This window comes from Diceros bicornis, chromosome 11 (genome assembly GCF_020826845.1).
Source record: "Diceros bicornis minor isolate mBicDic1 chromosome 11, mDicBic1.mat.cur, whole genome shotgun sequence".
Taxonomy (NCBI): Eukaryota; Metazoa; Chordata; class Mammalia; order Perissodactyla; family Rhinocerotidae; genus Diceros; species Diceros bicornis.
In genome coordinates, this window is record NC_080750.1 from 32,188,464 (window position 1) to 32,202,361 (window position 13,898).

General features: G+C 35.1%; 1 protein-coding gene across 1 annotated transcript in view; it reads right to left on the bottom strand.

The window, feature by feature from the left end:
- The window catches only part of INPP4B (inositol polyphosphate-4-phosphatase type II B), a 599,434-nt gene that overhangs the window by 118,078 nt on the left and 467,458 nt on the right, over positions 1-13,898 (bottom strand). The window contains exon 15 of the mRNA XM_058550121.1: positions 6,889-7,066. Coding sequence (XP_058406104.1) covers positions 6,889-7,066 — 178 coding nt within the window. The remainder of the gene's footprint in view (positions 1-6,888; positions 7,067-13,898) is intronic.

The following is a 13,898-nucleotide window of genomic DNA, read 5'->3' on the forward strand; positions in this document are numbered from 1 at the left end:
ATTAATTTTTATATATGTGTGAGGTAAAGATAAAAAAGGGTTCCATTTTTTTGCATATAGATATCGAATTATTCCTGCATTATATGTTAAAATGATATCCTTTCCCCAATGAACTTCCTTTGCATTTTTGTCTGAAGTTATCTGAACACATATGTGAGGATCTATTTCTAGATTCTCTATTCTATTCCATTGATCTATATGTCTATGCTTGCACTAATATGTTTCAAACTACCTAATACATTGGTATTATTTTTGTTTTAAAGAGTAAATATATTTAAGTAAATTAAAAGTTTGAATTTTTTTATATCTGTCCACATATTTACCATTTCTGACACTTTTAATTCTTTTGTGTAGATCCAAATTTTCCATGGTATCATTTCCTTCTGCCCAAAGACTTTCCTTTAAATTTTGTTGTACTACAAATCTGTTATGAAATTTCTCAGATTTTATTTGTTTAAAATGATCTTTATTTCATTTTTATTTTTGAGAGACATCTTCTCTAGATATGGAATTATAACTTTTTTGCATAGGTCAGTATTGTGAGGATGTTACTCCATTGTCTTCTGGCTTGCATAAAGTCTAAGAAGAAGTCTGTTATAATTCTCATCCGTGTTGCTCTGCACATAATGAGTCTTTTTTTTCTTTTCTGGTTGTTCTACGACTTTCTCTTTATCTCTGTTTCTCAGCAATTTGATGATGATGTATCTGTGTTTCCTTTTTTTTTCTTTAATGTTTTTTCTGCTGGAATACATTTTGCTTCTTGGATCTGTAGTTTGAATGTTTCATCAAATTTTGAAAAATTTTGGTCATCATTTCTGCAAATATTTTTCTGTTCCCCTCTTCTCTTCTGGGACTCCATTGACATGTATGTTAGACTTCTCGGTATTGTTCTACAAGTCATTCATGTTCTGTTTATCTTTTTCAGTCTTTTTCTCTATGCGTCATTTAAATAGTTTCTAATGCTATGTTTGTAAGTTCACCATCTATTCTTCTGAAGTGACCAATGTGCTAATTCCACTCAGTACATATTTTTATTTCAGAAATTATATTTTACATTTCTCTGAGTTCTATGTGATTCTTTTTTTAGTCTTTCATTTTTCTCCTCATCCTGTTCATGTGTTTCTCTGCATTCCTAAATATATAGAGTACGCTTATAATTGCCATTTTAGAGTCCTTATCTGCTAATTGCATCCTCTCTGTCATTTCTGGGTCTGTTTCAATTGCTTGATTTTTCTTCTTATTATGAGTTATATTTTCCTGCTTCATTGCACGCTTGGCATATGCTTATTGAATGCCAAGCGTTTTGTATTTTATGTTCTTGGTTGCTGGATTTTATTGTATTCTTTAAATAATGTTGGATTTTGTTCCAGTGTGAGGTTAAGTTACTTGGAATCAGTAATGTTCTTTTGGGCCTTATTTTTAAATCTTGTCAGAGTGGATCAAGAGTAGTCTTTAATCTAGGACTAATTTAGTCCCACTTTCAAGGCCAGGCCCTTCTGAGGGCTCTACACAATGCCCTATGTATTATAAAATCTTTTCACTCTGCTGGTGGGAAGATAAGCTATTTCCAGCTATTGACCACCAGAAATCATTTTACCTAATTATTTCTGCTGTTTATTTCCCTGGGCTTGGGTAGTTTATTCTCATACATATGCAGAGCAGTACTCAGATAAAGATTTAAATGCACCTATTTACAGATCTCCAGGGCTTTGTGTGTGCAGTTCCCTCCTTTCTGGTACTCTGCTCTGTGAATTCTAGCCATCTTGGCCTTTTTGAACTCCAATCTCTATCTCTTCAACTTGAAAACTTACCGTTAATGCTACATCCCAGAAACTGCCTCCAGGATGTAAGGTAGGTAATCAGAAGGATCACAGTTTGTTATCTTCCTGTGCTGCCTATTTTCCAATGCCTAAAAACCATTATTTTATATATTTAGGCCAGTTTTCATATTGTTTAAGGTGGGAGGTCCATGTTACTCCCTCACGGCCAGAAACACAAGTTCTAATTCCATGTATTTTATGTACAAGTCTCATTCTTAACATTATTTTACTTTCTTATCTTTATTTTCCCTATTCTTCAATATTCTAACAAACATAAGTTTTTTTTTTTTATACAGTATTACTTATTTCACCAATTAAACATTTACTGTATGAGGGTGAATAAGAAAAACAGAAATATAAGTTCTCATCCTGAAATTTCATCTTCATTTATACCAGTTATTTTCAAGTTCCTTCAGACTATATATATATATATACATACTGTGTGTGTGTGTGTGTATATATATGTGTGTATATATATATGTATATATACATAGTGTGTATATATATATACACAAATATAAAAAATCATATAAAAAACAAACAAAAATCCTCTATTCATCAAGTTCTTTGTTTACTTTGGGACTGAGATAGACCTAGAAAGAGTTGAAGTGAATAAACAATAAGAAATTTCTTCTCAGTACCTAAGTAATCAACATAATCAATATCCTTCTGTATATTATATGTATCTTCAACTTAGCTTACTGACTTCTTGGCATTGTTATTAAGGAAAACAGAAAATTACTTAAGAAAATTCCAAGTTAAGTTTTAGGATGAAATGCTTTTTTCTTTCTTTGAATACAATAGAATGTGTTGGAATACTGTGTTGAGGTTGAGAGGATACTAGGAACTGGACGGTGTGAGATTTTCTCAAATATACTGTGAGCAGAGCCTCTAATATTTGTGACAAAATCCTTTTTTTGTTGTTGTTTACCATTTCACAATTGTAATATATTGTGAAACACCTCATTCTTTTAAAGTCTTAGGTTGTAAAAGTTAAGGACCATGTCTATGTAGTATTTGTCACATACCATCGAGTACAATACCACACACAATTAGGTGCTCAATATTGCTTTTTGATGAGCAGGATAATCATTTTCTAAAGAAGATCTATCAATCTCTATGGAATGGAGAATGCGATGGGCATTTGAAGCTAACGTCACACACATATCTGAGCTATGAGAGATATCTATACATTGCCTACATTTAGGTCCTTATTTTTCCAGTTTAAATTTCTTTACATTACTTTTCTCTTTTTATTTTTTAGTAGTATTGCATACTTTTAGTCTAGGGAAAAGGAGAACGCATTTTTATCCCACTCTGTTATTAACCTTCCATATGTTATGCTAAAAATTTGGCCTGTGCTTTGTCTTCTCTGTTGGAATTATTCATATAAACTCAGAGTTTGCCTTTTGTTATGACCCTATGTCATAAGATTAAATAATGCCTTTAATATTTTCATAAACTAATATGCAGCAAACAAACCCAGTTATCCATCAGAAGAGATACTAAAAATTAAAAAATTAGAACAATTTAATTGAGTCTGTGCACATTAGGACATGAAAAATTTATAGAAAATTTTTACTCTTGTGAAATTTCAGGTATGTCCCCCCGACTCCCACCCCTACCTCCCTACTTGTTTTCTTAGTTCTATATACAAATGTCCATCTTAGCACTCATGGAACATTTGACAATATACTATAGTGGTTAAGCTCACAGAATCTGGAGGCAGACACACAAGGTGGGTGACTTCGGGATCATTATATCTATTTCTGTACCTCAGTTTCCTCTACTGTATAAAATGAGGATGGTAACAGTACCTACTTCATAGGATTAGAAGGATTAGATGTTGAAAATTATAGTACCCACCTCATGGACTTGTGAAAATTTAAGACCTTGTAATAGTACTTCACAGTTATTAAACCTCCAGTAAATGCTATCTATTATTGACATCATCATTAGCATCATAACCATTACCATCAAGAACTTTGACTCTCTTGGGAAGAACAGGTCTATGTCTTATTTCAATTTGTGTCCCTAGTGTCAAGGACAGTGCTTGGCAAATAGTATGAATTCAGTAAATATTTTTACTTTTTCTAAATTGTGTTTGTTTGTTTTTCCACCAATAGACACTTAGAGGGATGGAATTTTCCTGAGGAGCCTTAGTCCTGTGGCTTGGTTATCAGTAGCAGTAGAGATGATTTGAATAGCTTTCAGATCTACAAATAGTGCCTACTCTGAGACTCTCTGAACATGCCCTCTTCGCAAGTTGGGTTTCTCCGTTGCCCCTTGCTTTTCCCCTAGACTCTGAGTACATGTTGAACTGATAGTGCATCCATTGCTATCATCTCCAGATACAATGGCTTACCTAATGGGAAGGATGCCATCTTATTACAGAATAACTGAATACCCCCTGCCCTCAGCCTTCCCCAGCCTCTCCAGTCTACTACAGTGAGCTCTCCCATATTCAGCCGCTCAAAGGCTATAAAACCTTTAGAGTTCCCAGATAAGTATGAACATAGACTATCCCTATTAAGGACTGAATAGGCTATATGGATGAGTTCCTAAGAAAACAATTCAAGTCCTCGTCTTCCAAACATATCAGTTTAGACCCAATAAAAGAAACAAGGGGACTATCAATGAAGGAATTTTTGTTCTCTAATCCAGTGTGCAAGACCCCAATGCTAAAAACAAAACGTTTTAAGCTAACTCTTCCTAATATTAAATTATACTAAAATTTAAGATGCCGCTAAAACCACTTACCTTTTATGCTAAATTCATGGATCATACTTTATTTTAAACCATGAGCTACTCACTGTCTTCATAGACTATGCAAAACCCTGTTAACTTAGATAATTCTTCGAAATTCCAGGCGTGAATTCTTGAAAGAATGCATGGCTTGCAAACTTAACTTAAAAAAGATCCTCCTGATTTCAAGGGCTGACAGATATATTAGTAGAGGAAGCTGTCTACTCAGTAGAAAACCATAGGGGAAAAGTTGGAGCAATGCTGAATTAAAGGAGGAGAAAATATGCACCCTATCCCCTCCTGAATCACTGCAGTAAGTTGTAAATGATGTATGAAATGACAAATCCCTGCCCAATGCCCAGGAAGAATATAAATACTGCTCTGTAATCACTGCAGTGATGTGCTATTTGCTAAAATTTTCTGCTTAGGTGAACCCAGGGAAACCTCACCTCATCTACAAATCCGAAAAAGAAATGAACCGAAATGAAATTATATTATTTTACTGTATTCAACAGCCTCCTCTTTTTTTCCTTTTTCCTAGCCATAACATATTTATTGACTATTAGACATACTTATTGACTATTAGAATACTTGAGTGTTGCCGAGGAGTTTTTCTAACAAAAAAAAAGTTTTTTAACGTTAAATAAGAAAATGTCAAAACACATATATTACATAGAGGATAGCAGAGTTTCCATTCCAGCGTCAATCAGACCTGGGTTTGGACCCTGGTTTTGTTTGAATCCTAGGTTTGACTCGCTGCATGATTTTGCACATTTTTTTAACTTCTCTGAGCTTCCATCCTTTCCTTTGTGAAATGGAGATAATATGTACCCACAATTTGAAGATTAAATGAAATAAGTCATGAAGTCCATAGCACAATATGTGACAAAGTAGGTACTTGTAAAATTTGAGTCAATTTTTTCCTCCCTTTTCATGATGGAGGCACCTGTTCGGGCATGGAAGGAATGTTGCATTCTGAACTGGAAGTCTTGGATTTTGATTTTTCACTTTTTAATTTGTTTGACAATTCACTTGACCTTTCTGAATAGATACTGGCTAATTTTTTTTATAATTTTATTTATTTATTTTTCCCCCCAAAGCCCCAGTAGATAGTTGTATGTCATAGTTGCACATCCTTCCAGTTGCTGTATGTGGGACACGGCCCCAGCATGGCCAGAGAAGCGGTGCATCGGTGCGCACCCGGGATCCCATCCCGGGCTGCCAGTGGCGGAGCACGCGCACTTAACCGCCAAGCCACGGGGTCGGCCAGATACTGGCTAATTTTTAATGAAAATAGATATTAGTTACATCTTATGAGAAAATATATGATAATGTACACTTTAAAATGTTAAATAAGTGCAAGGTATTATTATTATAAATTAACATATCAGAATCAAAAGTATATACATATATAGTATCCAGGTTTCTATGAATCTGCTCTTCAGGGACATGAAGAACTACACTGTTATTTTATTCTAAAATGATATCATGAGAATTTTCTTTGGTCAGTTTTTTCAAGGGCATATTTATTGAAAGTATCTCATCATAAATTGCAAGATGTCCTCAGAATCAGAGGTTATGAACGAGTGTATTGGAATTGGACTCTAGGACACCAGGTTTTACATTTAAAATCAAGCTGTAATTTGTCTTTTTCTATCTTAGTTCTCTCTCTGTCATTCAGCTGCCCTAATTAGTTATGGAAGTGGACATTGAGTGGCCACCCCATGCCAGATTAACTTTCTTCTCTGCATATACAGATGCAAGTCACCTTTGGAAAAATCAAGGTGTAGGTCCCACTACATTTCAAACAATAACTAATACTTTCAGAAATTTTTAGAACCTTCTCCCAGTAGATAATGTTGTAGAGAGCAAACTGAAGAAGAATTGCCCCATGCCACTAATAAGAATCCACATCAAAGTTCTCCTTTCAAATGAAGTGACATTGCTATTCAAATGTATAGCTTCATATGCATAAAAATTAGGTGATCACCAAAGGAAAATAAAGTGATTTTCAAATTCTAATTTAATTCATTTAATAAGACCATGAACCAAAGAAATGAAAGATGTCAAGGAAAAGAGAAAATATACCCCAACCAATAACAGGTTTCATTTCCTACTAGGAAAAAAAAATAATGCTCAGTAAGATTTGAAAAGAGAATGAGGCCAATTCATTTTGATCCTGTGGCAATACTTTGAAGCTTACTTTTTAACCTAGTCTATTTTACATTTTCAGATGCTATGAAAGGCAATGTATGCAGAAAGCAACACCAATGGGGATTTGGGTATTTCATTTTCCCCACTGTAGGGATGATTTGGATCTTACTTTTTCTGAAAGCATCTTTAAAGAATTCTTCAAGCTGTCTGGAGAATGCTGGCTTGCAGAATTAAGCAGTAGGTCTGCATAGGTCGCTATCAGAGGTTGTAGTTGATTGATGTTGCTGAGAACTTCTTTTGCTTTGGCTGTGTTTTCAGGTGAATAGTAAATAAATTGGTACTCAGTACTGCAACAACAAAGATAAAGACAAGTTACACAAAAAGCAGGAAGAATCTGCAGCCCTTAATACTGGCAAATGGTAAACAGAACTCCAAATATCATTACTCCCCATTGAACAGATAAGAACTATTCTAAGAGACTATTTTACAATGTCCTAAGAGTTTTTTAAGTAACACGACCAGGATATTTTTTAAGACTAGGTAAAATAAATCCAGTCCTTTCTCAACCACTAGGACGATTCTTTATGATTACCTATGTCAAATATTAGTATTCAAAACAAATTAGTATTAATAGAATTACTAACGAACTTGAAGTCACATAGGACAGAGGGAAAAATATGAGTCTTTATATTCAGGTGAACACGAATAAGTTTCTTATTCTTAACTTATTCTAATTTTTGTAATGCCTTTTATAAGGTTGCTTTTTTGCACTCTATCTTTATATTCAGCACAAGTTGCTTCGGATCTCGTCTCATTACTAGTGTTGCCTCCTCTGATATTTTTCATCATCCTTTCCTTCTTTGCCCTCCCCATATACTCCCTACCCTCTTCCCCTGCTCCTCTCAATACATTCTTCAATCACCATCATGGGACATAACCATAACTCCTGCCCCTGCTCCTAAGTCAGTCTCCGTTGGAGCAGAGTTTTGTAGTAGGCATTGGCTCTCCTGATTAAGTCTTTAAGGATGAGCACCTTACCTAGTGAGGCTGAAAGATTCATTTTCCATAATAAAAGCCAATGCTGGTATCCAAGATGAAATAGTATGGTATGGAAAAAAAAAATATCTCTACCCACAAAATAATTTTAAGTATACATAAATTTCATCCACCTATTCAGTGCCTTACTCTTTAAACATGTCATATATTTTAACAGTTATAGCTTCTTAAATGGAAAGTTATGAGTATAATTTAATTACCGAAATAAAAAGAATATAGCGAAACTCTGTTTTATAGTGGTCTGAAATTTAAACTGAATCCAAACACTTGAATCAACTATCAATCAGACAAAACCAGAAGAAAGACAAAATATTTGCTTGGACAAAAAACATTTTAATAGCATATAAATAATACAGCAAATCATGGATAATGAAAATTGAAATTGGTTTCATGATAGTTTTCTATTGATGAAACAGTGAATTAAAGTGTGTTATATATACGCACTTTATATTTATTTAAATTATTTAATTTCAATTTAATTAGAATACACACACACCCATACTCATGTACATGTGTGCATGTTTTCATATTTTGGAGATGTAAAGAAAAATAAAGCATATGATGAAATTATATTTATATTCATAAATTCTAATTGCTACCAAAATACAATTTAAAAAGCGGTTGTATATTCTTGAGTGCATATTCCACTTCAGTTGCTTTTTGCTGGTCCTCCTTATTTCCCCGACCTCTGGCAGTGGCATGCTCCAGGGTTCAGTCCTTGGAACTCTTCCTTTTTTTATCTATATGTCCTTCCTAAGTAATCACATTTAATCTTGTAGTAAAATACCTCAGTTGTGCTAATGATTCCCCAATTCACATCTCTAACCTAGACCTTTTCCCTGAACTCCAATTAAAAACAAAAGCTCTCCTCTTGACAGTTCCAACTTATCACATCCCACACTGAGCTCTTGATCTGCTCCCCATTCTCAACACGAACCCTTCCTGCACTCTTCCCCAACGTCGTTCACAGCAAGCCCATTTGATGCGGTCTATGTCTCTTCTCTTTCTCTCCTATCTTTTGTCCAATTTTCAGAATATTCTGCCTTTTCCTTCGAAATACATGCAGAATCCAACCACTCATTTCCAAACTCCCTGTAACTCCCCTGGTGCAAGGTACCATCATCTTCTACCGCAAGGATTATTTAATAGCCTACCAACTGGTCTCCCCACCTCTGTCCTTTCTCTATGACATTGAAATCCTTGACTTATGCTTAGGTTTGAAGGAGGCAGGAGGCAGTCAAGGAGAGAGAAATAAAGCAGCTCTCCCTTGTTCCCTGTCCACATCCCAAATCCTGGGACTCGCTCTGCCACTTATCTCTGCCTCCACTCCCCAACATCACTACTACCTCCATTCCTTAACCCCTTTGCTCAGCCAAGCTACTACTTTGGTAAATGGAGTCATAGAAAAATACAGACAAGAGATGATCAATAGGCACAGAGGGAAAAGGGAAGGCATAGATAGAGGAGGAGGGGCATGAGAATAGGAAAAACTGCTGTTGAGTGACGGGCCTCTGCTCCTGTGGCAGAACTAAATCTCTCTAGAGAAAAATTCAAGGACTATTTTCACTTATTTTTTCCCAACTCAAGCACTACTTGCAAAAAAAAACATCTCTTGAATCCAGAAGGAGGGATAGACATGCTCTCAGTTCTAACTGAGAAGAAAACCGTGTGGATAATAAATGAAAATTTACACCTTAGTGTACTTGAATATACCCTTCTGGCTTCACAGGGTTTAACAATGTGCTTCATGAAATTGTAGAATGTAAAAACATACTTCTCTGCTTTTCTCCATGCACCCTTTCCATTTCTTGCTAGAAGTGTGGCTTAGAGAAAAGAACTAGAAGGAAAACAGTATTTGTTTTGTTTACCTCCTAGAGATTTCACTTATATAATTAAATGAGTTACATGATCTAAGCATAAATTGATGTTTATCTTTGAAACTACTCTTTTTTTAAAAAATGTTGGTTGCATGGAAATTTTAGAATCAGTATTTTGAACAAAGATGGATTCTGCCAATTACTAGCTCTGGGACAGGTAATGCTAATTAAGAAAGAAAAAACCTAAAATTCGTTTTGGCTCAACTTACCCTCAAAAAAAATTTGCCTATTGGCTCTGATCACAGTGGCTCCTACTTTTCCACTTTTCAGTTTGCAAGTTCTTATCTGCAATTTCTTGACCATTAAGACCTTTTCTCTATATACATCCTTTCCTTATCCCTATTCTTCTTGCCCTAACAAAAATTTCCCAGGCACTCATATGACTTTAAACAAAGTCCAGTGTGTTTTCACTTCCTTCCATGGCCTATTCCCATTTATCCCTGAGTTCACTTGCACTGATTTCGTTTGCCAGCTTCAAGGATCTGGTCAGTACTATTTGTGCCTTGTTTGGCTTCTGATATTTTCATGTTCACTGCTCTGTGAAGGCGTGATGGAACAACACCCAAACCAGACCCCGTGATTCCCTCCCATGCAAAGAATTTCTCAACTCCATCCTGGACTTTATTCATTCATATACCTATTCAAAGAATAGAAACCATACCCAAATACACTGCAAAAGTAAATGTTCCCTTGACTGCAATTGGGAATGACAGACCTTTTTGGGGTGATGGAAATGCCCTAAAATTAAGACTGTGAAGATGACTGCACAATCCTGTAAATTTACTAAAAATCATTGATTTGTACTCTTAAAATAGGTCAGTTGTATGATATGCAAATTACACTACAGAAGCAGAGAGTAGAATGGTGGTTGCCAGGGGCTGTGGGGAGGGAGAAATGGGGAGATGTTGGTCAAGGGGTACAAAGTTTCAGTTATGCAAGATGTATAAGTGCTGGAGATCTAATGCATAGCAGGGTGACTATAGTTAACAATACTGTATTGTATGCTCGAAATTTGCTAACAGGGTAGATCCTAAGTGTTCTCACCACAAAAAGAAAATGGTAACTTTGTGAGATGATGGAAGATAGGTTAATTAGCTTGACTGTGATAATTATTTCACAATGTATACATATATCAAAACATCAAGTTATACAACTTGAGTACATAAAATTTTTATTTTTCAATTATACCTCAATAAAGCTAGGGGAAGAAAAACAAATGTTCCCAGCATATGACATTATAGTGCTGGTGATTATGATTCTGAGATAAAAATGTAGGAAAACAGAAGGTATATTTAGGGGCCATTTAACTTTTTTCCCTGTTAAATCTGATGATACTTTTGTGGAGGGTCTATAATAAAGCCAATAATTTATACTGTAGAATTTATCCTAATAATACAAATCTCTCTCTCTCCTTCATTCACTCATTTTAATAGCTAATAATCATTGTATAGGCCTAGGATTATGCTAAATTTTTTTCAGGGATTGTCTTATTTAATCTTGACAACAGCTCTCTGAGGAATAATTATTCTTCCAGCATACAGATAAGGAAATTGAAGCTTGGGTAGGTTAAGCAACTTGGCCAGGATCACAGAACTAGCATAGATGGTAGAACCAGGGTTCAAACCCAGGTCTTTATTATTACACAGTCTGAACTCGTAATTATGTTTTACTACCTCATGAACACGGTATTGACCCATTTTAAATTTGGAAATGTTATAATATGATAACTAACACAGGAAACATCTTTCATTTAGTAACATAATGGTAGGTACAGCCCATAAATATTAAAATAAAATTTAACTGAAGAAGTTCTCATCTTCTAATTAAAACAAAGCTCATTAAAGAAAATGTATGATTCTACTTTATAACACAGATTAGACTAAAGAAAGAATTTGACTATCATCTCACAGTAAATTGCTTTCAACAAATATTTAAAGACTGCTACTTGGTCACCGCATTTAGGAAAGTGAAAGGCCACAGGTAGCCAGCAAGATCATCAGTGTGGATGATGTGGATGAGTGTAATGATGCCTGTACTCTAGATCCCACAGCTAGGGCTGGTAGCAGAGAAGAAGGAAAAGGGGATAACTTTTTTGACTCAGTCTTCTTCCCATAAGACCTTGCAAACCTAAGGCCCGATATTCTTGGTGTGTGCAAATACCTTTTGATAGCCATGGTTTCAGGGCTTGCTTACTAAACACTCAGTACTATAGCTCCTTACATTTCTGAGAGGTCAGACAGTCATTTAAAAGCAACATGAGAGAACGTCACATTGCATCCAACATTTCCAGGTATTTTGCAGTTGATTTTTTTTTTTTCATGACCTAGTTTTCCATATTTGCTTGAAGCAGAAATGGCAAAAGTAGTTTACAAAGACATTTCTTTTACTCTACAACTAAATAAAAAGGAGAAGACATAGAAAACAAACTATCCAAAAGAAATAGAACTCTGTCTGTATCTACCCATATGACTCTAAATAAACTTATTATCCTTTCCAAAACACTCACCGATATGCTTAGATTGATGTCTTTTGTGTATAGTATATAACTTCATGTTTTCTTTCAGGTACATTTTTTATATATATCTCTACGTATCTCATAATCCACATACTAACTGAAAGGACCACATAGGACTCTACTTTAATGACGAAGAATAGATTGCTTATTCATTCATTCAAGATGTTTCTAATATTTTACTATTATGAATAGAATGTATGAAAATCTTTAAAAAAATTGCATTTTCTCTTTTATTATTTTTATTGTAGAATATAAGTGGTTTTCTTTAAGTGTATTTGGGAGGGCTATAGACAGAATCAATAAGGCTAAAGTCTTAGAAATATTTTTACTGACTAGTATACAGAGCAATTTTAGGTAGATTAAAATAATAACTGATTTGAGTGCAAATCACCTCACCAATTCACATTTTGGTTTTTTTAATAGTACAGATAAAGTAATTTACTTTTAAAATTATATTCTCATAAAAGCCCAGAAGAAGTTGAATGGACCGACTTTTTTAAAATTTCTATTTTGTGGGTAGCAAAATCAATTCCTAGAAAGGTCATCCATAACTACCATTATTAGTTAGAATTAACATTGTTCATTTATTAAGAGCATACGTTTTGTGTTGAATATCTACTGATTGCACAAGGGTGAATGAGTATGGAAGAAGAACTTGAGAGTGGGGACAGAAGTCTAATTTTCTAGTTCGGGCTCTGTCATTATTTGTATGGGTAATTCAAACTTTGGACCTCAGTATTCCCATCAATAAAATAAATAGAGGAATTTGTGATCTCTGCGATTCCCTGTTAGTTCTAACATACAAAAGATTCTTTAATGGGAAAAAAGCACAGACTCAACCAAATGATTTTCTTGTTTCCTAAAACTATTTTCCATTTTGAATATAGAACACTGACCTTCTTAAGTAATCAATGGAAACAGATGGTTTGTTTCCTATACTCCCTATCCCAGCAACCTTGGCATTTGCCCAGTTATATAAACGAGAAACCCAAGTCCTTCAACTCTGCCCAGGCTCTCTCAAGTCCTCATGCAGTTGGATTTAAATCCTGTAAAAGTTTCCTTAAAATCTTCAACTCCATAGTCACCCACTTCCTCTCACCAACACTATTAAAATAGCCTAAGTTTTTGCCCTTCTTCAGTTCTCAAAATGCAAATCTGATCATGTTGATCCTCAGACAAAACCTGTTAATGAGTCCCTATAGCCTATAGATGAGCTGCCAAGACTTGATATAACAAACAAGTATCCTTCAGAGTTGACTCCTGTCCCCTGCCCAGCCTTACTTATATCCTTACACACTCTCTCTCTCCACTCCGCCTCGCCCCGCCCTTCCTCCCCACCCCTGCTGCTGTTTGTTCCTGGAGTTTTTGAGCCAAGGTGCAGTGAATGGCACCACCATATGCTACATAGAAACCTGGGAGTCTTTCTTGATACCTCTGGATTTTGCCTTTCACTCCAAACAAACACACAAAATCCAAATACTTGCCAAGCCCTCCTAAATATTTCTGTAACTGATCTCCTTCTTTCCATCTGGGCTGACATCATCCTAGGCCAAACCATATTTCTCCTCTGACAGGCTCATTGTAAAAACCACTTATTAATGCAAGCAAGCCTGATGACAGGGAAGAGGACACTGGAATTGTTCAGGCAAGGTCCTATCTGACAAAGATTTTGCAATAACTCAATTTTTCTCATGTTTTATGAGCCAATTCTGTGATTTTTCCATGACATAG